Below are 27,730 nucleotides of genomic sequence, written 5' to 3' on the forward strand. Positions count from 1 at the left end.
ATGCTGTACACAGTCTGAGAATGAAACAGGTGCTCCCAAGACAAAAACACAAAGGGATGGTGTGGTAAAGAAGCCATTAGTGCGAATAATAAAATAACTATTTACTCTGCAACACTATACATGTACTGTATGTACCAGTGGTTTTATTTGCATTATTGAAAAAATCCGGTTACATTTCTCTTTATGTTTCAATCAATCCTTTACGTCATCCCTGTATTTGCTCACCCATCCAGACTCCTGCATCATTCCACAGGGCGCTGGGCGGAGCCAATCACGCCCCGATTGTAGAAAGATTGAGTCCTGTCAGAGACATAAGTAGGCAGGTTTGCTTTCAAACTTCACAAATTGACAAAGAGTGTGAAAGTCGACGTATCTACAAAAAAAGAAGGTAAAAGCATTGAGGTTTAAGTCAACTTATCTCTCTCTCTCTCTCTCTCTCTGTCGCTCTCTCTCTCTCTGCAGCTGATACATATTGTTAATTGTTAATTGTTTAATTAAATTGATGCATTTAGTTTATAATAGTACATTCACTGCACTGTTAAACTTTTGCTGTCGTTATGCAACTAGTTGCCAGTAACTTACAGTATATTTATATTTATCCAATTTATTGGCAACAGTTTGTTTGTTCAAAGGTAAATTAATATTGAAGACTTGTTAGTGTTTAATGTTCATTAATCTTTGAACAAACCGTTTCCAGTAAATTACATAACTGTAAATCAACAGTAAGTTACTGGAAAACCGCAGGCACTAGTAATGTATTTTCTACAGAAATGTTTAACAGTGTACGTTTTATTTTGTTTTTTATCCAGTTCTAACTGTGTTGTTAATTATAAATCACATAGTAAGATGTATTATAATGTTTTTGTAACCAGGGGCCGGATTTACAAAACTCTACTTATGACGAAATATAAGATTGTTCTTAAGATAATTTACAGGAAGGTCATAAAAATGTTCCTTCCTAAAAAGATTACAAATCTTTTTTTAACAATATCTTAATTTTTTTCAAAAGAATAAAATGATGTTTTGCTTTATAAATCAATCATTTATAAAAATGTAAGAACTGACTTAAGGAGTTTTTTTCGAGAATACAAAACATTCCTGACTTTTTTCTAAAATTACAGTTTAAGAAAAAATATGGCAGTTCAGATGAATTTTACATCTGAACCCAAAAAAGGTACAGGATTTGTGTTACACTTAAAAAATGGGCACAAACTCTTGATTAAACTTTTGTTTTTTTCTTGTCAAAGTTTCATTCAAAAAGTTAATATATTCACTACTTTATCATTCTTTAATGTAATTTAATATATATCATATCCTCCACAGACATGGACAGCAGACTGGTGTGTTTGGTTGTGTTTGTGATCTCCTCTGCGGTGCCGTACACCAAGGCAAATGGGGTCATAACACCTTTAAATGTAAGAATCTCTTTCATTACTATTTTTATGGCAGGTGTTCAATCCAAGAACGGCAGCGATTGTTAGAATCTAGATGGTATTGTAATGAAAAGTGTGTTAGTTTATCAATAGACCTGAGATGTTTCTGGTATTTCTTTTTGCTAGTACAACTTCACCCACAGTGACTGTGGAACAACCAAATTGTGTGTGGAAAAACCGACTTCATGTAACCCTTCAGGCACCTCCGAGTGCTTCTTCGCCTCTACGAGAATCAACCAGACAGATAAGAGTCTGGCCATTGAGCTCAGCGGTTCCTCCGACGGATACATCGCCCTTGCAGCCGGATCCAGCACCAATGTTTCTCAGGTAAACAAAACAGCTAAACGTTGGAGACAAACTCCTTCTTTTATTTGCTTTTGCCAACTGTTCTCAAAAGTGTCACATCAGTGGTATCACCAAGATCACGGGTTTAAACTGGAAAAACCTGTCAAACTTACCTGGCACACATACTGTCAGTTAAGGAATATTTCATTACAATTATGCCATTGTTTTCTTTATTTAAAGAAATTGGCATGAAAACAGTAGGCAAATCCATTGTTAAAGAGACAAAAGGCGGAGAGTTGTATAAATAAAGAGGACTGAATCAAGTCTAAGTGGAAATCCACCCACTGTAAACACATTACAGAGAAATGTTTGTTCATCTACATTTCTCCCAATAGTTTTCAAGAATCATTTATTTTCTTTATAACATTTCCTTGTCTTTTATATGCAGGGGTCCAATACTGTCTTTGTCTGTGGCAATAACAATGGCACGTTCTTCTTCAAAACCGCAACATTCACAAACAATATACTGGTGACAACAAATTCAGTAAGACATTTCTGGTCATATCATTTGAGCTCTGGTCCTTAGTCATTTATTAAGTAACTTTTAAAATAGACAGATTATATAGATTTCATTTTTAAATAAAGAAATGGCTGTAGTTGGATGGCAGGTATTCTAGGAACTTACTCTAGATTTAATTACTTTCCTATTAGTTATTTTTCAATTTGAGTTCAACTTTACTTTAACCAAAAATTAAAACACTTTGACTTCTCAGATTCAAAATGACAGGCATAAGCACATTGACATTCATTTTTTTATGATTTTTTGTAAAATTAACAAGATATTTACTCTTGTTTTACGAAAGAGCATATAAGGAACTAAGTTTATGTTGAAAACAAAATTGTAAATTAAATAAACAGTAAATTACTGGCAAACCTGCAGCAAAATAGTTTTACAAGTTGAATTTTATTTAGAGATGCACCGATATATCGGCCAATGATCGGTATCGGTGGATAAAAGCACTATCAGCCGATAGTTTAAGAACAGCCGATGATCAGAGCCGATATATCCTGTCATTCAAAAGAGGACGGAGATATGAAATGAATTAGTTCTGTATATAAAAAATATATAAAAAATGTTAAGAAACATCACCAGTTTGATGTTAAATATGAATAGATATTATAAGAATGAATAATATTCAGAAAAAAATCAATTAATCTTCAGGATCAGCAGATATCACTAAGAATAATCGTCTATCGATGGAGAAATTTGATATCGTGACATCTCTACATTTATTATTGTATTAAACTGACTTTAAAAAATCTAAATGCATTTCCTAAAACTTCATTTTCTTTAAGTTAAATAAATTCCAATGACTTGTTAACTATGAATTCATATGATTTAAAAGAAAGTTGATGTATTTCCAGAGAATATAAAGTTGTGGATTGTTTCGCTACATTTTTACAGACCAGTGTAAGCGACATCCAGTACAGTCTGAAAAATCAGAGTTTGATTCAGTGTGCTTTCACCATTCCCATCACTTCGAACAACACTGAAGCTCTAAACATCTTGGGCATCAACGTCACGATGTTCAACATCAGCAACCCTGCTAACCCAATATCCCGTGTATTCCTTGAGGTCTATAAAGGTTCATACAATGGTGGGTGTTTGATATTGACATGTACTGAAAGTAAACAATATACCAAAAGAAATGAAGACGATTGAAACTGGGTGAGATCATTTCATCTTTATTCTTTAAAGGCACTGATTTTGGAGAGCATACGAGTGCTTTTGGCTCCTCTGTTTCTGTAAATCTGGCTGATGTTAAGTCTTCTGGAATCACCACTAAGATCCCCCCCACAGCTGCACCAACCATAAAAGCAACCATAAAACCTACTTCAAATGGCAACCCTTTACTCTTAAGTCATGGTCAGTAAACATCTCTGAAGTTCTCCTGTGCTGTGTTATATTACACTAATTTACAAATTCAACAAAACTCAAAATCAAAATAACGTTCCCTTCTTCTTTTTTCCTCTCTCAGCTGCTCTTGGTCTGCTGGCTGCAGTCGCTCTGCGTTTTGTCTGAAGGACTTGAGGAAAAGATGTTGTAGTTGTGCAATAAGTATCTGTGATGTAGAATGTATATTTGATGTTTATCCTCTGGTAGGAAGAGTGGACGATTCTTTCTGAAGTATGTCAAACAGACGTTTATCAAACAAGTTGTAAGTCCGCTCTGTTTTGGCATTGGTCTGTATGTAAAGCCAACTCTTTTAACTCAGGTGTTTTAATAGTACTGGATCTTTATCATTTATTACTGGTGGAAATGATCATGAAAACTCACTTTTATATTTTGCCCGGTGATTTGAAGTAACATTAAGGCTACACTGATGACAATAAAACGTGAATAATTTAACTAATTTAATTTAACAAATGTAATGAATATGAGAATAGTGTTCTTTTGTGATGTTAAATACTGAAGATGAACACTACATAAATTAAACTCCTTGTTTTGGGAAACTGATGGCATTTTCTTTCTTTCATCACATGATTTTTTAACATCATTTATAGATTGACCGTGGTAAGTTGTCACACTTTATTTTTTTCTATTTAAGTCACACAGACACAGATCTTAAAGCTGAAAATGTCTGTGAGGAAAATGTGACAAATTGGAACCTGCTATTAAGAAGTCTATTAGACATTTCAGCTAAATTTAAACAATAAGACAATATATAAAACATGTGTTTAAAGTAAACAACATTGTTAACAAATTGACCTGAGAAACAGTAAAACCTTGGTATTTTAGTCAACACATTTTAAATGTGATTCAGAAGAGGTGAAAATGTATTTGACTTAGTTCCTTTTTTAGTAAAATATTTTAATAATATGAATTTTGGTGATTTTTTTGGGCCATGAAATTTGATATTGTGACAGCCCCATGCAAAACCAACATACATGCTTATTGAACTTTACTGAAAAAAAGTAGTAGATTTTACTCTATACTTTTAAGCAAAGCGTACATAAATGTTTTTTACTTAAAAATATAGAATACAATCTACTCAACCTAATTGAGTACAAATTGTAACCTCAATTGTATTTTAGTAGTAGATTGAGTAAGTTTGCACATAGTTTACTTTGCTACCTAATATGTTTAGGTAAAATTTCCCTGATTTGCATATGTAGTGTTTACAAACCCTCAAGAACGTTTCTTTTCAGTTGTTACCCAACATTATAGGATCAGGAAAACTTCCTCATGGAAGACTTCCAATAAACACATTCTTCCAATTCAAATACATTCTTATGATGTAGAATCAAAGCACCTTTTGTTGATGTAACCTAACGTCATATTTTATTTTAGAAAAACAAATATTATTTTTTAAATAATTTTGATATTTGTCAGACGTTTTTACTGTAATGGGTATTGAATCCGTTTTGGATTTGAATATCCTATTTACTTGATCTTCGTATTACCTGAATAACAAGGTGTGAACAGGCAGGCATATGTGTGGGTGTGTTAAGTAAAGAACAGATGAGTAGAAAGCACACATTCTCTCTCTATAAGTTGTTCGGATGAACAGATGTCCTCACAGATATCGCATTGAACCTTGTGCATAAAAATGCTTTCAGGACAAAGAAACCTTAAGATAAATGGCCGATGTATTGATTACTGTTTTATTGATTTTTGACATTGTTATCCCTGATAGCACATCTTGGAGACGTCTATGTGATGTCTGCATATACATCTGCAAGACCTATAATTTCTTTGTTAATGTTGATTGACAGATGTCATTTAAACATCTAGAAGATGTCTGTAAGATGTTTATCAGATGTTTATACGCAGCAGATGTTTTCCAGATCTTTAGCAGACATTTTACCATAGTCCCTGTGCTATTTGGGATTATTATTATCAAAGCAGATTCATATTATTATGTGGATGGATAAAACAGCTCCCTCTGCTGTTGCAGCATGCTTTCCAGCACATCACACACTAACTGGCACTGAACACGAATAAACACATTGATTTAAGGGGTTAAAAGAGATTACTTTTCCACTTAGTATATAGAAAACAAGACATGACAGTGAGAAATAGTTTGATATCTTTTTAGGTGTACACGATTGCCCATTTACATTTTTTTAAATAGTTGCCCAAATTTTTCATTCCTCAAATCTCTTTTACGCTTAGAGCAATTCACAGAAAATGTCAACCATACCACAAAAAGTTTTTTTTGTTAGTTTTTACCAGGTGGTTTTGCTATGGTAACAGCACAGATTTGAACATTTGCTTGTTCAAATACCCATGTGAGATCAAATTTGTAAAGCGTTTGTTTTATTTTTATTACATGATTTTTCATAGTCATGTTAGTGCCATTTTTAGGATAGTCACATCCATGACGCTACATATTCCTCATCAATGCACACATGAAAATTAATATAAAGTAACTATTTTATGTCTATAAAGAGGCATCCCTTCTCCATTCATTGAGTATTATTGCTTCAGGATTGTGCACAGAAATCCTACAAAGTTTATCGTCTACCAAAAAACGCATCCTTTTTTTGTCACAGCCATAACGCATATTTATTTCCCTCTTTTTAAATATATTTTTTCATAGACTGACATTTTTTTTTTTATATTTGGACTCTGTCAACAAGGGTTCAGTAAAATATAAAAAGATGGTTCAATATAATGGAAACAAATTCATTCTCTGAGTATTTTTATGTCACCTCCATAACTCAACATGTCACGTCCATAACGTTGGAATTGCCCCTTAAAGTTCATCTGTCACTTCTCTATGTTCTTCTTCTCAGTTTGACCATGCAGAGGTCGCCATTCACGGTTATAAATAGATGGAAGTGAGTGGGAGCGTCTAGTAATTTCTCTTTTTTTACCCTTTAGATGACCAACTCAAACACGTTTTTACGTAACGCACCACTGCACACTCTACTGTCTGACTCAAATTGTGGGTTAAAAATAATATACATTTGTGCACATAGCATACTTTTGATAAAAAGGCAATGTTATATAATGCACTTTACTTTATGTAACTGCTTACTGCCCTCGGGACATAACATTCAGGTTTTTTTTGTGGAAGTATATGTTTTAGACTGAGTCACACTGACAAAAAAACATGTGTGGGTTCGATCACCCAAGCACACACACACAAACACAAACATAGAGGTACAGTACAAGACAATGTGTATGTTAGACAGTAAATGTTCCATACTTAATACAACATTAATACTACATTAACAGAATAACACAGAGACTCATTTTGACTGTTTGAGTTGTATTTATCCCACCTGTCTCAATGCAATTACAGACGTCCCATTAACTCTGAGATAAGTGTCTATAGAGCGCTCTCATTATTTTGTGCTATTCTCAGACATCTTTGGAGACTGTTTTAATTATAGTTGAAGGAGAAAGAGACGCTTAAAATAGATCAAAATGTGACACTTTCTTGATTGAATCATCTTCATCATTTAATCTTCTTGTGCTTTTCTATTGAAGAAGCAATAAATTGAATGCATGAGACCTTTGGCAATAAAGAAAAAATACAATTTAAAATAAATAACATTTAAGTGAGTATAATATCTTAAAAAGGTTCTTAGTTATGTAAATTACGGTTGAAAATGGGCAAAGTTTGCCAGTAAACCTTGAACATGACAAGTCTATAATGAAATCCTGTCCAAGATGTCAATAAAGATATGACTAAAATAAATAAATAAATAAATAAGATAATTGATAAGTTCATTTAGTTAAGTTATTTTGAATCTTGTGTACTGTTGTCAAATAAACAACTTGTGCTTTATCTGCCGTTGATGAATTCAGTTCAATTAACCTATTTCATCTATTCATCAATCTTACAACATTTGGTCATTTTCGGCCTTTGATTTGTTACGCTTACATCACTTATAACGTTTGCTATTAAATTATACTTGATGGATGCATAAGACCAAACCCAACATTCCAGCTATATTAATGTCTATGAAGAGGAGAGGAAAGCAGAGAGATGAATACAAAGAGAAGCGAAGATAAAAGATGTGTATTAAAGTGAAAATCCTGTCTTCTCTATTCTTATCTCCTAAACTCTAATCAGCCCAGCGTGTTGATGCCAAAGGCCTTTCATTTGTTTTCAAGCCCCCTAATTTCCCACCCACGCTTGACTTTCCCCTCTCCTCTGTCTCCGCCCTATTAACTCTCTTTCTGTACAGAACGTTGTGGAAGCCGTTTTGGTCCTCCACACTCCAAACTCTTTTTCATCCTTTACTTCTTTTTCTTCTGGAAGCGTCTGAACTGATTCTGTATTGCCAGCGCTGCTTTCTCGGTCTCGGGGGCCTCCAGATCGATGTCGATCTCTTCTTCAGGGGCTTGCGTGGGGGGCTTTCCCGCGTTGTCCGTCGCTTTCTCCTGAGGGGCTTTAAGCACACGACATCAAAAACACAGACTAAATTATTATTCCATTGTTTATAGCAATATTTGATATTTCTGTTAAATTCTTACGTATTTCAGTTATGAGTGGGTGAAATTCAATGTACGTCAGCTGAACATTCTTTGAGTTATTAGCCTGTAGTTTTGATTTTAGTTTTCTTAATATTTTAAAGGATATTTTATTTTTAGCTTTTTAGTTTTTATGTTAACTTTTGTTAAAGTATTAGCAATTTTTATATATGCTTTATTTGTCATTTTATAATTGATATTTATAAAATCTTTTTCGTCTTTATAATTTGCTTATTTTTATGTTGCTATATAAGATTGATGTTGATCGATGTTTTTATATTGCTTTTATAATGCATGGAATGGACTTATTAGGCTTATTTTTGAGGCAACACTTCAATTTTTCATTTAGTTTAAGTTAAAAAAAATATTTTAATATCAATATTTTATTTGATGTCAATGAACAGACACATTTTCAAAGTGAAAATTTTAGTAAACTAAAATAATCTACTTTACAATCAATGGAATTAAACCAAGGTTTGTGGGTGGCCTTGTTTTTGTATCCCAGTGGGGACCTAAACCTGAATGCACACTAATACATGGGGACTCTTGTCACGGTGAGGACAAAAAAGTTTATAAATCATACAGAACAATATTTAAAAACAATCTAAAAATGTGAAATGTTTTCTATGATCTTTAGGTTTAGGGGTTGGGTTAGGGGATCAAATATACAGTTTGTACAGTTTGTATAAAAAGTATTTCAACTATGGACTGTCCCCACAAAGATAATATTTATATTTACATCTACATTTATGCATTTGGCAGTCGCTTTTATCCAAAGCAACATGCATTGTATGATACTGTACATTTGTATTTGAATGTGATATCCCTGGGATTAAACCCATGACCTTGGTGTTGCCAGCGACATTGTCTAACCACGGAGCTACAGGAAAACTGGGGACTAGAAATGGAAGTAATAAATCAGTAATGTGTTTGTGTGTGTGTGTGTGTGTGTGTGTGTGTGTGTGTGTGTGGGTGTCTGCGTGCGTGTTTGTTACACAGAGAGAGAAAGAGTACAATAAAACTGTCTGTGAGTCTATGCCAAGAGGATAAAAGCATACTTCTTTGTTTTGTTCTTATATCTTTATTGTTGAAGCATGAATAGCTTGTCTCAGTGTGTTCATCGTGCTAAAGATTTTGGTTTATGAAACCTTGACCATTTTAAAATTTGTTAAGATCCTGAAAGGACTGATGTCTAAAAATATTGTGGAATAAATCAGATGCAGAAAAGAGTAAATATATTTCCAACTACTGTAGTTATTTCTACCTTAAATGACCTAAAAATACCATAAAAACAGATTTTAAACTCTAATTGATAGACAGTTGTTTTGTTGAATGCAAATCTAAATATATCTAAGTAACTTCCCAGTTCTAAACTCTAATGTTGGTTTCAATTTGACCGAACATTGGGTCAATGTAGTGGATAGAGTATAATTAATGTACTTTTGTATGAAGTTTGGTTTGATGACAAGACACTCAAACGCACCTTTTTCATTGGTGGTGGAGCCCTGGGTGCTGTTGGGAAGATCAGAAGAACTGTTCTGAGAGAAACACAAAAAAACATTCATCCTCATCATTGTCTGTGTATTAAACAACATTACAACTGAGTGAATTAACATGGGTGTGGTTTCCCATCAACTGAAATCCAGAGACTTTTATCAAGCGTGTGAAAATGAAAATGTCGCTGTTGTTAGTTTTACTAAACTCATCCTTGTTCACATTACATAAAGAATGCAAGTAACAACAAGTCTACTATGTTATTTATGCTAAAAATGTTGTACTGTCCGCTTTACTTAACAAGCGTTTGACTTAACATTGTTGAGCAAAACGCAAAACCTTATAATATTCAACCGATTGTTGAGTTTACTTAATGTAAACAAGTTAATTCAACACGACTCGTCGAGAGGGATTTTCAATTCCCAGCATGCTTTGCGTAAGACTGCATTTAAGCAGTAAATTTAGAAATGTAGTTTTATTTTAAGTGATTTTCAGTAAAGATAAAGAATTGTTTGTGCTTAATGTTCATTTATCTTTGAAGTTTAAAAGTGTTTGTTGTATTTTGGAGTTTTAGGGTTACCATTGTGTAGAAGAATGGTACATGTGTTTAGACTGTGAGGCATTAATAATGTGCTATTGCCAATTTATTATTATAATTATTGTTAATAATTTTATTTATTTATTTAATTTGTTCTTCATTGCCCTTCATGATTGTACATTTAATGTAAATCTCCACTGTAACATACTTTACTTGCAACATGGCCTGCCTTTGAGAACTGTTAATTGTTAATATTGTTTGTTCAATGTCTATTTTGTATGTACACTTGTTCATTTGCTATCAAAAAACATTTTATTATTAAAAAAATGTGCTAATGCCAGTACTGAGATGCCTCTCATCTGATCTGCTCATTGTGTTTTGACATACATGCAGTAAGTCTGTATCTAAATTATGCATGACGACAAAAAGTATCGTTGAGAAGGATAAATATTGCGTCTAATTAACTTCAAATCACTGATACAATGTGAATGGTTTCAATTTACTCAAAAATTCAACTTCTTAAATTTGTTCATATTCAAAAAAATTTAATTGTAGAAACTACTCAACATATCTATGTGGAACCACTTGACACTACTTTTTATGTAAATCCAACATTTCAACAAATCATTTTTTTGAGTGTAGGACACAATGGTAAAGACCCAGTAATCCCCATCGATTTAATCTCCCTTTTTTAATCTGGAACGGTGGCATTTAGCCCTGGAAAGAATCCAATGCCAACACAGTGCCAAGTGTGGTGCGTATGTCCACTTTCACGACAACATGTGTGTAGCCAGGTGCGGACTGAACAGTAGGATATTCTGTCAAAGTCCAGAACGACCGTCCCACCGACGGCCAGGGGCGGACTGGCGGAAGTATCCGAAGTACGTGAAGGCATTAGCGAGTTCGACACGTATGCATGTAATGCACATGTAACAAACAAACCCCCCGTAGACAGAATTGGTGGAGGGCTGATGTGGGCCAAATAATCCAGGGCCGAATTTGCTTCCCAGTCCGCCCCTGTGTGTGTATTCTGTTCATCTATAATTATATGAAATTCGAAATCCTTTTCACCTGCTGACATCTTGAGTGGCACATATGTATCTATTCAAGTTCATGTTAAATCGAGTGTGTGTGTCCTTTTTGAGTGTCCACAGCATGAGTAAACGACTTGAGGCCAAAATGCACTCCATATATCTGTGACCTTGCTCCTTCAATTATCAGACTGAAATAGAATAAATTAGCCACGAGTTGGTGGCCTAGATTTGAGGTATTCATATTCTTAGACATTGACATCCAAAACGTGTCAATTTATTTTACAAATTTTCTCGCGTTCATTCATTAAATGTGTTTATAAGAGGGGATTTAATAATCCAAGCGAAAGAATTTGTTCCAAATAAAAACGTATAACAAGTGGCGGCAAGGCATGTCCTTTTTGACAAAGTATTGTCAGTCATACTTGAGAAACTGAAATACAGTATTTGCTATGAGCAGCTGATGGACACATGTGCACACCTCAACACATACACATGTATCCTCCATAAACAAGAACTGTATATACTGAACATATATGAGAAGTGTTGCTCCAAAATGAGTTAACTCTGTTTTAAAAAAAATTATGTGCATTCGAATTAATACAATTCAAACTGCAGTTTGTTTGTTTTGATTGTTTTGAAAATCCAGGTAATTAACACAATAAAAACATGCATGATAACATAAAAAAACATGTTGAAAACGGAGTTATCTCCTTTTGGAACCAAACTCTTCACATATACTCTCCTGCTGCAAGACTCTTTCAAATGCAAATCTCTGCAGCCCATCCCCGGTAATCCTTTTTATGGAACGAGAGAGCATTTTCATCTCAACTCGAACTCAACCTTTCCTGTTACTATTAGGTTCCAGTGCTCTCTCTCTGAGCTCTCTGGGGGTCTTTTATATTTTTGTAAAGTAATCGTTTGTCTTTTTTTATCGCTGCAGATAAAAGTCATCCGCATGGCACACAGTGTGTTGGCTATAACAGGATTCTCTGAGCTTCATTACCTCTACCAGCACTTTATTTTCACACCCTCACACACACACAGCCCCCACAGCACAATCTCCATCTGCTAATGAGCCAAACTCATATCAGCAAGGTCAAGCTCCCCTGAGTCTCTTATTAATTGCCAATTAATGGGAGACACACAGAAATGTAAAGCCTCACATTTTCATCTTAAAACAATGAACTCAAGATTGATCTCTTCTCAATTTCAGCACAAACTGCATTGTGGGTGTCGACTCTTTACCTAACAAATATCATTAATACAAAAAGCCTTTGGTGAATTCTTTATAACAGAATAACAGTTATCTTTCTACCCTTTGTATTCAGTTATTTGTAGAAATGAGTGGATGTTTCTTCTGAACATGATGCCATACGTTTAGCTCTATAATCTACTGAAACCTTTTAGTTTAAGCAGAAATGAACAAATCTCCCACTCACCTCACTCATAGTTCCAAGCGACGCTTAATGTTCTGCTGGTGTCAATTTAAAAAAATGTAAAAGTGTACTTTCCGCTGTTTTGATAGAGTGCTTTGAAAATAAGTCAGAACAACTGAGTCGAGGGTATTATACAGAGCACTGCATCTCTTCATCGCTCATCCTCATAAAGCACGCCCCTGCTCTCTCTCTCTCTCTCTCTCTCTCTCTCTTTATGTAGGTTAGTATAATATCCTTATTATAATAATCATCATTATCCTCCTCATCTTTATCTAGTCAGGGTGCATTTGAACAATTGTGAGTCAGTGCCATATTTTTTAATACATATCCTTAAATATCTGGGCTACTAAGGATGCAATGCAAGTTCAAATGTAACAGTTTTAAAATAATAAAATAACTATTATTGTGTTAATAATTGACTAATAATATTATATGTATAATTATTAATTTATTTGATTTAAAATATAGAGTAAATACTAAACATATTAAATGTATATTTGATTTAATGTAAATATTAAATCAAAATATATAAATAATGTTTAAATGTTTAATAGTAGTAGTAGTAGAATAATTGTCGTTGTTTATTTTTAGTCTTAGGACTCTTAATACGATTATTATTATAACACGTATTTGTATACACATCATCTATACTTAATGTTGTTATTTATTATTATTTTAATGGGCCATAATCATCAGCAGTTATAGTACAATTTTATGATTTTAATAAGAGGCGCTTTGTTTGTGCATTCAGACTCACTTCCGGTGAATGAGCGTCTCGCCGGAAAAAGAAACAGAAAAAAGGAAAGAGAAAGAAAAAAATAGAAGCCTTAACGAAGCAGGTCCGTCAAAACATAAACACTGCAGCACGACCACAAACGTGACCGTAAACTGCGGGGGGGGTTTTTTTGGATGGCCGGTGAGGGATCACAGGACACGTCTCACTAATGCCCCGAGTTCACGCTCGAGACTGAAGAGTAAATCTGCGCAGAGATTAAGAAGTGCGGACACTTTGGGCCTGTAGCAGAGGTAACGTTCACACTGTGCTCTCCATCTTCTCTCGTCGATCAGTGTTTACATGTTGTCAGCTTCCGTCTGAACTTACAGAAACGTGAGATCAGTTATCGACGCCGCGTGCTTGTCAAGCACGACTCATAACACGATGTTTTCTGTGTCGTTACTTTGCGATCTTCGGGATATATTTCTCTTTTATTCTCGAAAAAGACACAACTTGCATCAAACAACGCAGCCGTATGCGATTGCACAACTGTCCACGATCTTTTGTGTTTTGAGCATGCTAACGTTAATGTCAGAAAAGCAACGCTAAGATCAGTTAGCACACTAGCTAGTCGCAGTCAGTTCACTGCGCACTGCCAAGTTGTTGTGTACAAGGTACAGTGCCAAACAGCTATCTAGGGCTCGTTTGCTGCCAGACTCAGTTGCTACTGTACAAGGTAATGTCTGGCTAATACAATTAGGAGCAAGTGTTTACAGTGTCAGCGATTCAATAAAAACACTTGTTTTACAAACTTTTAAGAGCTCTCATACTTTGAAAGAAAACAGCATATGCTGGTTTAAGATGGTCACGTGCTGGTCCTTAGGTGGTTTAAACTGGCCTTAAGATGGTGAGGAACCAGCACATGACCAGCTAAAACCAGTATCAAAACATACCTAGCCCAGCATATGCTGGTTTAAGATGGTCATGTGCTGGTCCTTAGCTGGTTTAAGATGGTGAGGAACCAGCACGTGACCCGTTTACATTTACATTTTGACATCTAGCAGACGCTTTTATCCAAAGTAATTTACAAAGAGTTTAAGAGCAATAAGCGATAGTTCATACAGGAGCCATAATACATTAGGTGCCAATACAAAGTTACTGGTTTCAACAAAAGCTAGACCACTACCTGTTGAAAGAAAGGGTTAGTGTATATTTTTTAAACCAGCATCAAAACATACCTAACACAGCATATGCTGGTTTAAGAGCTGGTTTAAACTGGTGAGGAACCAGCACACAACCAGATTAAACCAGCATCAAAACATACCTAATCCAGCATATGCTGGTTAAAGCTGGTCATGTGCTGGTCCTTAGCTGGTTTAAGATGAAGAGGAACCATCTTAAACCAGCACAAACCAGCATCCAAACATACCTATCCCAGCATATGCTGGTTAAAGAGCTGGTTTAAACTGGTGAGGAACCAGCACACAACCAGATTAAACCAGCATCAAAACATACCTAATCCAACATATGTTGGTTTAAGAGCTGGTTTAAAATGGTGAGGAACCAGCACATGACCAGTTTAAACCAGCATCAAAACATCCCTAACCCAACATATGCTGGTTAAAGCTGGCCATGTGATGGTCCTTAGCTGGTTTAAGATGAAGAGGAACCAGCACATGACCAGATTAAACCAGCACAAACCAGCATCAAAACATACCTAACACAGCATATGCTGGTTTAAGAGATGGTTTAAACTGGTGCGGAACCAGCACACAACCAGATTAAACCAGCATCAAAACATACCTAACCCAGCATGTGCTGGTTAAAGCTGGTCATGTGCTGGTCCTTAGCTGGTTTAAGATGAAGAGGAACCATATTAAACCAGCACAAACCAGCATCAAAACATACCTAATCCAACATATGCTGGTTTAAGAGCTGGTTTAAATTTGTGAGGAACCAGCACATGACCAGTTTAAACCAGCACAGACCAGCATCAAAACATCCCTAACCCAACATATGCTGGTTAAAGCTGGCCATGTGCTGGTCCTTAGCTGGTTTAAGATGAAGAGGAACCAGCACATGACCAGATTAAACCAGCACAAACCAGCATCAAAACATACCTAACCCAGCATATGCTGGTTTAAGAGCTGGTTTAAGCAGGTGAGGAACCAGCACACAACCCGTTTAAACTAGCATCAATACATACCTAACCCAGCATATGCTGGTTTAAAATGGTCATGTGCTAGTCCTTATCTGGTCATGTGCTGCTCGTTAGCTGGTTTAAGATGGTCCTGAGCTTGTTTAAACTGGTGATGAACCAGGACATGACCATCTTAAACCAGCATCAAAATATACCTAACCCAACATATGCTGGTTTAAGCTGGTGAGGAACCAGCACATGACCATCTTAAACCAGCACAAAACAGCATCAAATCATACCTAAACAAGCACATGCTGTTTTTTTCAATAGGGTGGAGGTCAACACCTTTATCAAGATGCCAGTATTGTTTTAATGTGTCTTCTCATTTTCCTAATACAAATATCAGTCTGCTTTAAACATGGTTATTGGTGGTGGTTGAGGAGATTCCCTCTTTCCATGTAAAAGCCTTTGAGTGCCCAGGCAGAATATCGCTATATAAAATGTAATGAATTATTATTATTATGGTTAAAACACATTTGATATAATAAATCTGTGGTTGAGTTTTTCTTACCAATATATAATGTTGTTCAAGTAAACTCTTTTGTATTTCTGTCATTCCAGGGTCTCAGAGACAGTCAGAATGAGTGATACAGAAGGACAATCAAGCATCCCAAATGGTAAGACTTTGTTATATTGATTACACTGTTTCACACATTAACTATTCGGATAATTCCAGCGTCATAGATATGACACAGTCAAAGTTTGAAATATTCATTCTCAGAGAAGTTCATTATTACCAATATATTGAATTTGTTTTTATTTTACCAAACACGACATGATCAGACATCAGAAAAACATCAGGCTACACACAAGTTCTTTGTTTTAAAAGAGGGGAATAAACATGCATGATGGATATAAGGATGTGTTTGAGAGACAACATACTTAGGATTTCTGTGAATTCAAATCTGCCGACCAGAAGCAATAATGCCCAACAAATGGAGACGGGATGGCTCCTTTTATAATATAAAATAGTTCTGAAACTATGTTTTGATATTGGTCCTATCCGTATGGTGAACACCTTTGTTAAAAATGTATATATATACAGTCCAGCCCGAAATTATTCATACCCCTGGCAAATTCTGATTTAAAGTTACTTTTATTCAACCAGCAAGTTTTTTTGGACCGGAAATAACACAGGCTTCTCTCAAAAGATAATAAGACAATGTACAAGAAGCATCATTGTGGGAAAAAAAAATTCTCAGCTTTTATTTACATTTTAACAAAAAGTGGCATGTCCAAAATTATTCATACCCTTCTCAATAATCAATAGAAAAGCCTTTATTGACTACAGCAATCAAACGCTTCCTATAATTGCTGACCAGCTTTTTGCATGTCTCCACTGGTATTTTTGCCCATTCATCTTTAGCGATGAGCTCCAACTCTTTCAGGTTGGAGGGTCTCCTTGCCATCACCCTGATCTTTAGTTCCCTCCATAGATTCTCTATTGGATTTAAGTCAGGACTATGGCTGGGCCACTGCAAAACGTTGATGTCTTTGTCTACTAACCATTTCTTCACCACTTTTGCCGTATGTTTTGGGTCGTTGTCGTGCTGAAATGTCCACTGGTGCCCAAGGCCTAGTTTCTCTGCAGACTGCCTGATGTTGTTGTTGAGAATTCTGATGTATTGCTCCTTTTTCATGGTGCCGTTTACTGTGATTAGGTTCCCTGGTCCACCGGCTGAAAAACACCCCCAAAACATTAGATTCCCACCACCATGTTTGACAGTGGGGATGGTGTTCTTAGGGTTGTAGGCTTCTCCTTTTTTACGCCAAATAAAGGCTACATCATTGTGGCCAAACAATTCAATCTTTGTTTCATCGGACCATAAAACAGAAGACCAGAAGTCTTCTTCTTTGTCCAGATGAGCATTTGCATAGGCCAAGCGGGCTTTTGTGTGCCTTATCTGGAGAAGTGGTGTCCTCCTTGGTCTGCGTCCGTAGAACCCAGCGGTGTGACAGTCCAACGGACGTTGGACTGTCTGCCTTGAGATGTTGCCACCAGCAGAGCCCAGATTCATCAGGATGGCCTTAGTAGTGATCCTTGGATTCTTTTTTACCTCTCTCACTATCCTCCTGGCCTGCACAGGTGTCACTTTTGGCTTCCGACCACGTACTCCGAGATTTTTCACAGTGCGGAACGTCTTGTATTTTTTAATAATACTTTGCACTGTAGCCACTGGAACTTGAAAACATTTGATATGGTCTTATAGCCCTTTCCTGATTTGTGAGCAGCCACAATGCACAGCCGCAGGTCCTCAGTGAGCTCCTTTGTCTTAGCCATGACTGTCCACAAACCAACAGCAGAGAGCTTCTGTTTTTCACCAGTTGAGTTGATTAAAACAGCTGTTCCAGATGAATCAGGGTAATTAGGATGCTTTAGAACAGCTTTGACTATTTGGAATGGTATAGAACTTTGGACTATCCCATATACTGCGACAGTTTGCAAAGGGTATGAATAATTTTGGACATGCCACTTTTTGTTCAAATGTAAATAAAAGCTGAGAAATATTTTTTCCACAATGATGCTTCTTGTACATCGTCTTATTATCTTTTGGGAGAAGCCTGTGTTATTTCCGGTCCAAAAAAAACTTGCTGGTTGAATAAAAGTAACTTTAAGTCAGAATTTGCCAGGGGTATGAATAATTTCGGGCTGGACTGTATATATTTTTAATCTTAAGGTTGAAAAATGCATGAAATTGCTGATTTAATGCTTTTGCCATCATGTTTCAAACCTGGCTCGCTTCTATACCAGGTCCTGATGCGACGGAGCCTGGAGAGGGAGATGCATCTGCAGCGAGGGACTCCCAGTCTCCTCCTGAGTCAGGTACTGTCTGAACCGCAATTTTTAAGTCAAACAATTTGATGGTCATTTCACTGAAACGTTTCTAATGATCTTAATTTTTGCATTGTTTCTTATGACGTATTCAATTCTTGCGCTGCAAAACTAAAATTGTTGAAGTTTTTGAGATGGATGTTCTGGATCCATTATTAGGATGATAACAGCTGATAAAAGCACAGAGTAGACGTGAAGTTCTTCAAAACTGTTTAAAAACCTTCTCAGAGTGAGACTTTAAGAAGATGCTTGATCAAATGAATAAAAAGAGGTCATTTTTACAAATTCCAGGCAAAGGGTGACTGTTTTGAATATGGTAAACTATAACAGAATTTATCATTTAATTTATAATAAAAATGTTTTTTATTAGTACAAGTTATTTATCATAGATGGGAATAATGTTTAAATGTACACAAGTTGTGTTATTCCATAGTTTTGATGGAATTGAATCTGAATAATCTAATATTCTGCCGAAATGTAGAAAAAAAATGATAAAGAATGAACAAGTGATCCCAACCTATACATGAAAATAAATTCATTACATTTTTTATCTCTTGTCACTTTTTTGTAGAAAAAATTCTATAATAATTTAAGCGCATTGTTTTGTGTTTATATATTTTAAGTTCCGTCTCATCCTTTCACGGTTATTTTTTCTTAAATATCTCCAAACACTGCATCCTCCTGTACGTTCATCATATGATTTAGAATTTAGTCACCTTGACACAAAGTAAATGAGCAGTGCTCCAGCAATTGTTCAAGTTTTCTCTCAACAGTCAATTTAAGTTCGGCCCCCGAGGGAAGCGAGGGGGCTCAAGACCGGCCAATGGCAGACTCCGAGCAGAAGAAGGGGCCGGGTGAAGAAGAGGACACGGACAGCATGGACGGCAGTGGACTGTTCTCCCTCACAGAAGATGGAAAGCGAGAGAGTGAAGGAGGAGGGCAGACCGAGAGGGGGAAAGATGAAGGAAGAAGATCCGCCAGGAAGAGGAACCGGCCCAGCGGGGGAGCCACGCGCCACTCTTCTAGTTCAGATGATGATGACGACGAAGACGAAGAAGAGGACGAGGAGGACAACGTTGAAGAAGATGAAGAAGCCATTGAGGCTTGGCTGGGAGCTGACCTGCTTGACCTGAGTCGCCCTTCCTGGTGTGCCGTCCCCTCGCTGCGCGCTCGAGAGATCGGCCACAACTCGCAGCAGTTTGTGAGGAAGGTTTGTGGCGCGCGGGGTCTGGTGCAGAGGCTAGAGCTGCAGGGTCGTCTGGAGAGACACACGGGCTGCGTGAACACCCTACACTTTAACCCTTCCGGCACTCGCCTGGCATCCGGCAGTGACGACCTCCGCGTGGTCATCTGGGACTGGGCTCGCAGAAAGGCAGAGCTTGAGTTTGACAGCGGTCATAAGAGCAACGTCTTTCAGGTGAAGAAACACTGCACATGATCTCAGCCTTGCAAAAGAAGTTTAAATGCATTTTATCAGTGTTTATTAATGGATGGTCTAATGAACAAAAGTCAAATTCTACCCCTCCTTATTATTGTTAAATTCGATTCTTTTTATCATTAATTATAGTCTATTTAAAAAGATTTTTTCATTACACTGTAGTATAGCATGCACATTTTTTAAAGAATAATATTCATAAAAATAAATGCTGACTCATAAAACCAATATTATAATTACATATTATTTATATTTGTTTATTTAATAAAATAATAAATATATTTCATATACATGTTAGCTTTAATATAAATGTTGAAACATATATATACACGCACATCCAATACTAAAATGAATAGTACATTTTGTTATTTGTTCCTACTATGTTTAAAAAAATTATAATTGTAATCAATGCTAGATTCTCTTCATTCTTTCCCCAGGCGAAGTTTCTTCCACACAGCGGTGACTCCACGCTGGCCATGTGTGCCAGAGACGGACAGATCAGAGTGGCTGAGCTCTCTGCCACACAGTGCTGTAAGAACACCAAAAGAGTGGCTCAACACAAAGGTGCAGCCCATAAGGTAAAATAATCACAAAACATCACAGATGATGGCTGTTAAGACTGTTAAGATAAGCGGTCAAGAAAAATTCTGCCCCTATGCAAATTGTTTCCGCTTAAGACCCAATCTAGAAGGTAGTTGTAATGCCTGATCACAAAATTGTTATCTCGATATGTTGTTCTATGGCTAACAGAAGCTGCGTTAGCTTCTTGCGGGCTAAATTCACTGGAAATCAAATAGGACGCTTTTTTGTCAAGCTTGATGTAACACGCCAGTATTTCTGGGTTTAAATTACCATGGTTTTAGTAAATAACTACAACATTGGGGTTTTGTGGAGTTAAAGCCTGTGCGCACTCATTGCCAACAAAACACAGACATTTGACCCAGTTTCACTTACCGCCTCATCTATCAGATTCAAACGATCTGAAAATCCAGCGTTATATAGTAACCGTTTTTTTATATTCATTGAATATACATTATATACGGTGAAAGAACAAATACAGCTAAACTTTGTGAACGCAGTGCTCTCTCTCTCTTGCTCCAGTTGGTTGACGTGTGCGCATGCTCCTTCTCTCGCTCTCCAGAGTTAACATGTGGGCATGCTCTTTCATCTTGCTCTCGCGGGTTGAAGCGTGGGCGGGATTTTCCAGTAGAATTGTCCAATCTACTAAAACTAAGAAAATTTGTTACGAAGCGGACTTCCGAGCATAGAAATACTACATCATACGTCCAACTTGTTTTTGACAAGTTGACCATGTCAATCATGAGATGTCAGATTGCATGAAACACCGTCGCACCCCACCTTTAACAAAGTACTATCGACATAAATCGTAATGTTATTTTGTGTAATGATTGCAATCAGGCGCTAAAGTGAGTACCCATTAGAAGTTCTTTTAGCCACGCTGGGTCCTAAGCGGACACGTTCACACAGGGGACTGGATTTGTCATGACCCCAATCACAAAGAGAATGGTAACAGTTATTGTAAAGATAAACACTGGGCTCATAATGATGTGAAATACATCATCTTAATGAAACAGGAACAGTATCACTAGAATCACTTACAGCTGAATACCAGCTTATATAAATGATGAACATTGACATCGAATAAAAATCAACCATTCGAATTCAAAGCGCTCACACATTTAAAGTGCGGAAGCATGCAAGCTTACAAACATACATCTCCTGATGTGGGCTTTCACAAAGTTAACATTATATTTATCTTTTCAGTTACTGAAATCCTTTTATATTGGTTAGATATTTGCTAACACTTCTGTGACAAACAAAAAAATAGGGCTGTCAAACGATTAATTGCGATTAATCGCATAATAAAAGTTTTTGGGAAGGACAGGAGTGAATAGTAAGTGCACGAGACAAGAGATGACAATGAAAGAGTTTTGTGGTGTGTTTGTTGTTTTCTCAGCTGGCGCTGGAGCCAGACTCCCCCTGGTCTTTTCTCTCCGCGGGTGAGGACGCGGTGGTGTTCGGCATTGACCTGCGTCTGGACAGACCTGCCAAGTGAGTGGAGAGCTAGGTCACATCACTCGCATGTCACAAACAGCCCTGAGATTGCCAGAGAAATGAAGAAAAGCTTGTGAACGATACTAGAAAGAGCCACATGAGTCAGTTGGAGCTTCTGTCACTGCCTTTATGCTATTAAACACCTGAAGAGTGCTTTTAATTCAGTGTTTGAATACAAATCCGAGAAATATGGGAATTCAGCTCAACAATGGCTTTACACTGCCCCCGCTACACAAAAATGAAATGTCAAAGCTGATCGCTTAAAAAACCAACACGACTCATCCTTAATTGTTGAACATTGCTAACAATTTATTATTATGATATTAAAACTCTTTTATCTTTTTCATGACAAGTTTACCCTTAATTCTATTCCCTTGTGGAAACATACCTTTGTATATTTTATATCGGTTCTTAAGGTAAAATGCTAAATGCTGCCGAGTCCCACATTAAAGGATAAGTGTAGACTTGCTTAATGAAAAAAATGTAAATGTGGAAAGACGTTCGCTTAATAAGCTGTAGCTGTTATGTCACAAATCATTTAGCCCGTATTTTCCAATGAACGCGTGTGATATTCCTCACCATTTTTCTCGTTACTGAGCTATGAAAATGGAAACGGGGCCAAAAATAACATTAAAAGTGGAACAAGGTATTACTGAAAAACAAAACGGATTCTGTCACGATAGAAAAGACAGAATCTTGTGAAAACGCACTTTCGAGACCAATCTCATTGATTACATCATGGAACATAATATATATTGTTTTGTCATTTTTGATCATGTTTTGATTGTTTTTTAAGTGGTGTTCAGTATTTACTGCGTGTTTTTGGAGAGCAGTATGGATTTACAGATCCTCTGTGTGGTGTAGCACTATGCAAGGCCGATTCACGTGATAGGACAATAAGTGTAAAGATAAATTTTGCAAACCTTTTGAGAATACTGGAGTCTACAAAGCTATAACAGTAGAGATACAAAGGAAGGATATAGTTGAAATCAATTTCAATTATTGTTTCCAACTGACAGCAAATAAACCAAGCGTAGCATGCAAGCTTACACTGTGTCTACAAATCGGACACGATGCGACACGACAAAACAGTAGAACGCATTTGTCCCTTCAGGCTGGATATAGATATCTTTTTTGTGTAAGAGCATTAACATTTACTTTCTCTTCTTAAAACCTTTTAGTAAACTGGTGGTGGTGAAGGAGGGTGAAAAGAAGGTGGGGCTGTACACCATCTACGTGAATCCAGCTAACACGCATCACTTTGCTGTGGGCGGCAGAGACCAGTATGTCAGGTGAGACAAACAACTTCGCCGATGTTTCTACAGTTGAGTCGTCACACTGACACGTGCAGCGCTCACTGAATCCTACTTTCTGATGTGTCAGGATCTACGACCAGAGAAAGATCAATGAAAACGACAATAACGGAGTCCTGAAGAAATTCTGTCCCTCCCACTTGGTGCCCAGCGAATCCAAAACCAATATCACGTGTTTAGTGTACAGCCACGACGGCACAGGTAACGCACGCTCTGTCAGATCGAGACTCTTGTGTGGTTTGCGCTTGACTTGTTTATAATAACGTTTAATGTGTGTGGTTTTAGAGCTGCTGGCAAGTTACAACGATGAGGACATTTACCTGTTTGACTCCAGTCACAGCGATGGGGCAGATTTTTGCAGGAGATACAAGGGTCACCGCAACAACGCCACAGGTACACGCATTTCAAGGTGGTGCACATCGTTTTGTGTTGTGAACTGTTTAAGACTAGCTCTTGTGATCACTTACATCATTTATGGGGTTAATTGTGGAAGATCGAACCCATGCCTTTGGTGTTGCTATTTGAGCCACAGGGTCATGTGAATCCAAACAATAATGCTTACCATCTCCACTTGCTTTTTTCTCAGTGAAGGGAGTCAACTTTTACGGGCCCTGCAGTGAGTTTGTTGTCAGTGGCAGTGACTGTGGACACATCTATCTGTGGGACAAGAATTCGGCGCGTGTGGTGCAGTTTATGGAGGGAGACAGAGGAGGAGTGGTGAGCTGCCGTTACGTCCTACTTCTTCTGCCAGATCGACTGTGTGCGTTTCAGCTATTAATGAATCACATGATTTCAGTAGCGCTTGTTCTGTACAGCAGAAGGAGCATTCTTTTGTCCATGAATCTCGTTACGGTTGTGAAATTTGTGTACGTGTCGACTATTTTGCTGAACACTAGTCCAGAAGCACTTCCAGGTTTTAAAGATGTTCGTTTAACATTGTGATTCAGTTCTAGTCCTTGTGGGTTTTTAAAAACTGGAACAGGAAGTGCTTCTGGAACAGTGTTGTTTACGTTCTGTCAAATGGTCTGTATTTACCCCACAATGGTCACATAAATTTGATGTGTGTACTGAACTGTCCTTACTGCAATTTATTACACGGCTCGTTAGAATGCTTGATTCTGATTGGCCAGACGTGACATTTGGAGGTTTGTTTTTCCCAGAAAACAACCTCTCAAAACGAATAAACACGGTCACCCAGTTGCAGCACATCATTTTGAAAGTCTTTAAATAACATATATGACATTGTACTTACAAATGATTCAAACAAATAGCCTGTTTGTGACGTTAGAACGCCGTTTCTTACCTTAAAACCAAAAGTAAAGGGCTTTTACATGCGGAAGGTCGGCGATTATTTCTACGATAACAACCGGCTGCCTGTACATTATCCCTTACATAAAATATTAAGCATTTTTTTGATTTTGTAAATTTATAAAACTGTACATTTCTTTAATTCTGCTTTGCATCCACAAAGACTATCATACGCAGTCTGTGACATTTCTGCTGACATCTGAGATGGTTGACATAACATTATACCATGGTCTGTTTGAATACTCCGATCTGATTGGATGGAATGTGTGCATTAAAACCATTTAATGCACGGGTAGTTCCTGTCAGTTTGAAACATTCAATTCGATCATTTTCACCTGTATGATCAAACATTTTAAAGGATTCTGCTTCATGTCGGGTGGTTCTTGGGCAGCCTTGGATTATCCCTTACTCCACATAAAACCACTGATGAGTTTTCTGGATGTTAAGTGGTCATGCAATCCCAGGTGTCGACATTGGCTATGAGGATCATCAATCTTCTTTAGTGCTATTCTTTATATTCATCATCATTATTCAGGTGAACTGTCTGGAGCCACACCCTCATCTCCCGGGTTTGGCCACGAGCGGTCTGGATCATGATGTGAAGCTGTGGGCCCCCACTGCTGAGAATCCCACCACCCTGAAGGAACTTAAAGACGTGCGTAACCCACAGCAGATATCTCATGCTTGTATTCGACATAGCACAGGGAATTTAATACTCTTATTTGTCTCTTTCTCAGGTGATGAAGAAGAACAAGCGAGAGCGAGATGAAGACAGTGTCCGTCACGGCGACCAGTATGACACACAGCTCCTCTGGTTCCTGATGAGACATATGAGAAACCGAAGACCTCAGCGAGTGAGTCGTACCATAGTATTTTACAGACACCTGTGTATCTACCCTTTAAGGACTTTAATGCGTACTAATAATGCACATTCTGTGTTTCTTTGCCTTTGACAGACCCGGCGAGGAGAAGGTGGAGAGGGTGACACGGACGAATCTTGGAGCTCTCCGGATTCCTCTGATGAAGAAGATGGAGGGCCAGACCATGTGCAGTGCATGTCCTCCTGAGCACACACACAAACACACACGCTCTTTGCCATAGATATAAGCACATACATACTAGTAACACACTGGTACACAAAAGACACTTGAAGGGCCAGCAGTAAACACACACACGCAGCTTATAACACACAGTGTGAGGGAGACGTAAACACCTGCTGTTCAAATCTGGCTCCACACACACACAAATATCATCGTCGTCGAGGGAAGAAATAATCTGAAGATTCATATTTTTGATACGCTGTCACACACAAATAACCACTGATTTGATGCGAACACAAACACGTTTCATTCCCATGTTTAGCAAAATAAAATGGATCCCGTAAGCAGCGCTTGGCTGCGGTAACAGATGAGGAACAATATTTTCCATATTTAGCAGGCTTCTCTGCTCTAATAGAAAGGGAGACGTGAAGAGGGGTTTTTCCAGGTCCGGTTGCAGTACGAATTACAGACTACCGAGCCGATGATGAGTGTTACTTATTCTAAAAACCAGCACCATCCTTTCCCGGGCTCATGGATTCCTCCAACGCACTGATCTGCATGAACAACAGGAGAGTATTGTTCTTTTTGGACTGCGATTTCTCTTTCCATTGCATCGATAGACTGTCATCGGCCGTCTGGCCGCCCACTACTGTCTTGTCTTTGTTCTCTTCTCCTGCGTGTGTGTGCGCGTGCATTTGCTGAAGCTAATCTTCTGGAGGTCAATCATGCTCTTAGCTGCACCTGAAGACACAGAAGATGAGCCAGAGCTCAGTTGCTCTCTCCCGTGATACCGAGTGCACTTTAATCAGGGATCTGCTTTGAGTTTTGAGTGTGCGCTTAGGGGGCATGCAGTACTTATTGGATTAAACGCGTTTCTTTTGCTAATTTTGTCGCCCTGCGGTTCCCCAAACTTCTTATATGGACTTCAAATGGAATACAAAGATTTGACACCAGCTTTTTTGGTTTGGATTTGCACTTGGAGATTTGGAGATGGAGTTCCTCAAGAAGTTTCGAAAGTATGATCGTCTCCATGGACTGTCACCTTCTTCTAAGCCCGGTCCCGTAGAAATGGAAAGGAGAGACTTTTGATTGGTCGAATCCAAGTTTCTTCCTCTGTTTTTTGTTTGGATGGTCATCCTGGAGATCTTCCCCTCACTATCTGTTGAGGGTCAAGCGTAGCGGGACGTTCTGTGTTTGGCAGGGGAAGGCTGAAGCCCCTGCAACCCATTTTTCATAAAAATGGCGGCTGTTCTTGTCAGTTTTTCAATTTGCAGTTGGTTAAGATCAAGCGCGGTTGGGTCGATGCGACTTGCACATAGGAAGAAAATGATTCGTTTGAAAGAACGGGTGAATGGCAGGGGTGGGGTTGCACTTGTACGGGTGTAAGAGGCTTCAATTTCTTTTTCCCCTTCTTCTTTTGTGAGGGGAATAAAGTCTCTGCTTTTCTCTTTTTGTATGAGAAGAATAACTTATGACAATAATGACTATATGTATATACAAACATATAGAGATCTATATATATAGATATATAAATATTAATTAAAAACTTGTAAAAATCATCATACTCTTTCAATTTAATTGGTTTTGATATTGTTTCAAACAAATATTTCATGTGAGTGGAAAACATTGCACGTATGTGCATACATATGTATATATGTAGTATGCACCTATGTGCAGTGTTTTCCCTTTTTTCCTCACATTAATTTTCAGCCCAAATTCTCACTCGAGCATTAATTTCAGTTTGTTTTTCAGTCTCACTTGTCTTCTCAAACTGTTCATCCTGTCACATGCGTTGGTTTCTTTAAGGAGTTTGACCTATTATTTATCCCACCGCTGCCTGATATTGTTTCTCTCTGTTCAATTGAAAACATGTACGATTTGTGCAGTAAAAAATATGTTCTGTGTTTCTGACCAGGTGCCTTTTTTATTATTTCAAGTGCCTTCGTTCACATACAGACAAACATTTTTTTTCCTGTGAAACTCATTCTAGACCATCATACAACTTATATAAGTATAATTATTGCTTTTGGAGTATAACGGACATCCTGCAACGTTGTGGATCCTGTGCTTAGAGAGGAAATATATTGACAAATAATTTAT

The 27,730-nt window shown here is 37.4% G+C and overlaps 3 protein-coding genes across 3 annotated transcripts; 2 read left to right on the plus strand and 1 right to left on the minus strand.

The window, feature by feature from the left end:
• Positions 1-320: 320 nt before the first annotated feature.
• Positions 321-4,603, plus strand: LOC130417233 (putative ferric-chelate reductase 1). The gene is made up of 7 exons (XM_056742612.1): positions 321-388; positions 1,324-1,415; positions 1,560-1,760; positions 2,167-2,262; positions 3,184-3,376; positions 3,478-3,645; positions 3,758-4,603. The coding sequence occupies exons 2-7, from the start codon at positions 1,326-1,328 to the stop codon at positions 3,799-3,801; spliced, it is 792 nt and encodes a 263-aa protein (XP_056598590.1). The 5' UTR covers positions 321-388; positions 1,324-1,325; the 3' UTR covers positions 3,802-4,603.
• Positions 4,604-5,825: 1,222 nt separating this feature from the next.
• Positions 5,826-12,864, minus strand: pcp4l1 (Purkinje cell protein 4 like 1). The gene is made up of 3 exons (XM_056742624.1): positions 12,714-12,864; positions 9,692-9,746; positions 5,826-8,126 (listed from the first exon to the last, which is right to left on the minus strand). The coding sequence occupies exons 1-3, from the start codon at positions 12,720-12,722 to the stop codon at positions 7,975-7,977; spliced, it is 216 nt and encodes a 71-aa protein (XP_056598602.1). The 5' UTR covers positions 12,723-12,864; the 3' UTR covers positions 5,826-7,974.
• Positions 12,865-13,492: 628 nt separating this feature from the next.
• On the plus strand, positions 13,493-27,534 carry dcaf8 (DDB1 and CUL4 associated factor 8). Its single transcript, XM_056742566.1, has 13 exons — positions 13,493-13,736; positions 16,187-16,242; positions 18,378-18,449; positions 19,232-19,875; positions 20,331-20,471; positions 21,872-21,966; positions 23,151-23,261; positions 23,353-23,483; positions 23,568-23,675; positions 23,869-23,999; positions 25,126-25,245; positions 25,328-25,444; positions 25,547-27,534. Exons 2-13 carry the CDS (start codon positions 16,206-16,208, stop codon positions 25,655-25,657), a joined length of 1,818 nt encoding a protein of 605 aa, XP_056598544.1. The 5' UTR covers positions 13,493-13,736; positions 16,187-16,205; the 3' UTR covers positions 25,658-27,534.
• The last annotated feature ends 196 nt before the right edge of the window (positions 27,535-27,730 follow it).

The sequence above is a fragment of the Triplophysa dalaica genome, chromosome 3 (assembly GCF_015846415.1).
Source record: "Triplophysa dalaica isolate WHDGS20190420 chromosome 3, ASM1584641v1, whole genome shotgun sequence".
Lineage (NCBI taxonomy): Eukaryota > Metazoa > Chordata > Actinopteri > Cypriniformes > Nemacheilidae > Triplophysa > Triplophysa dalaica.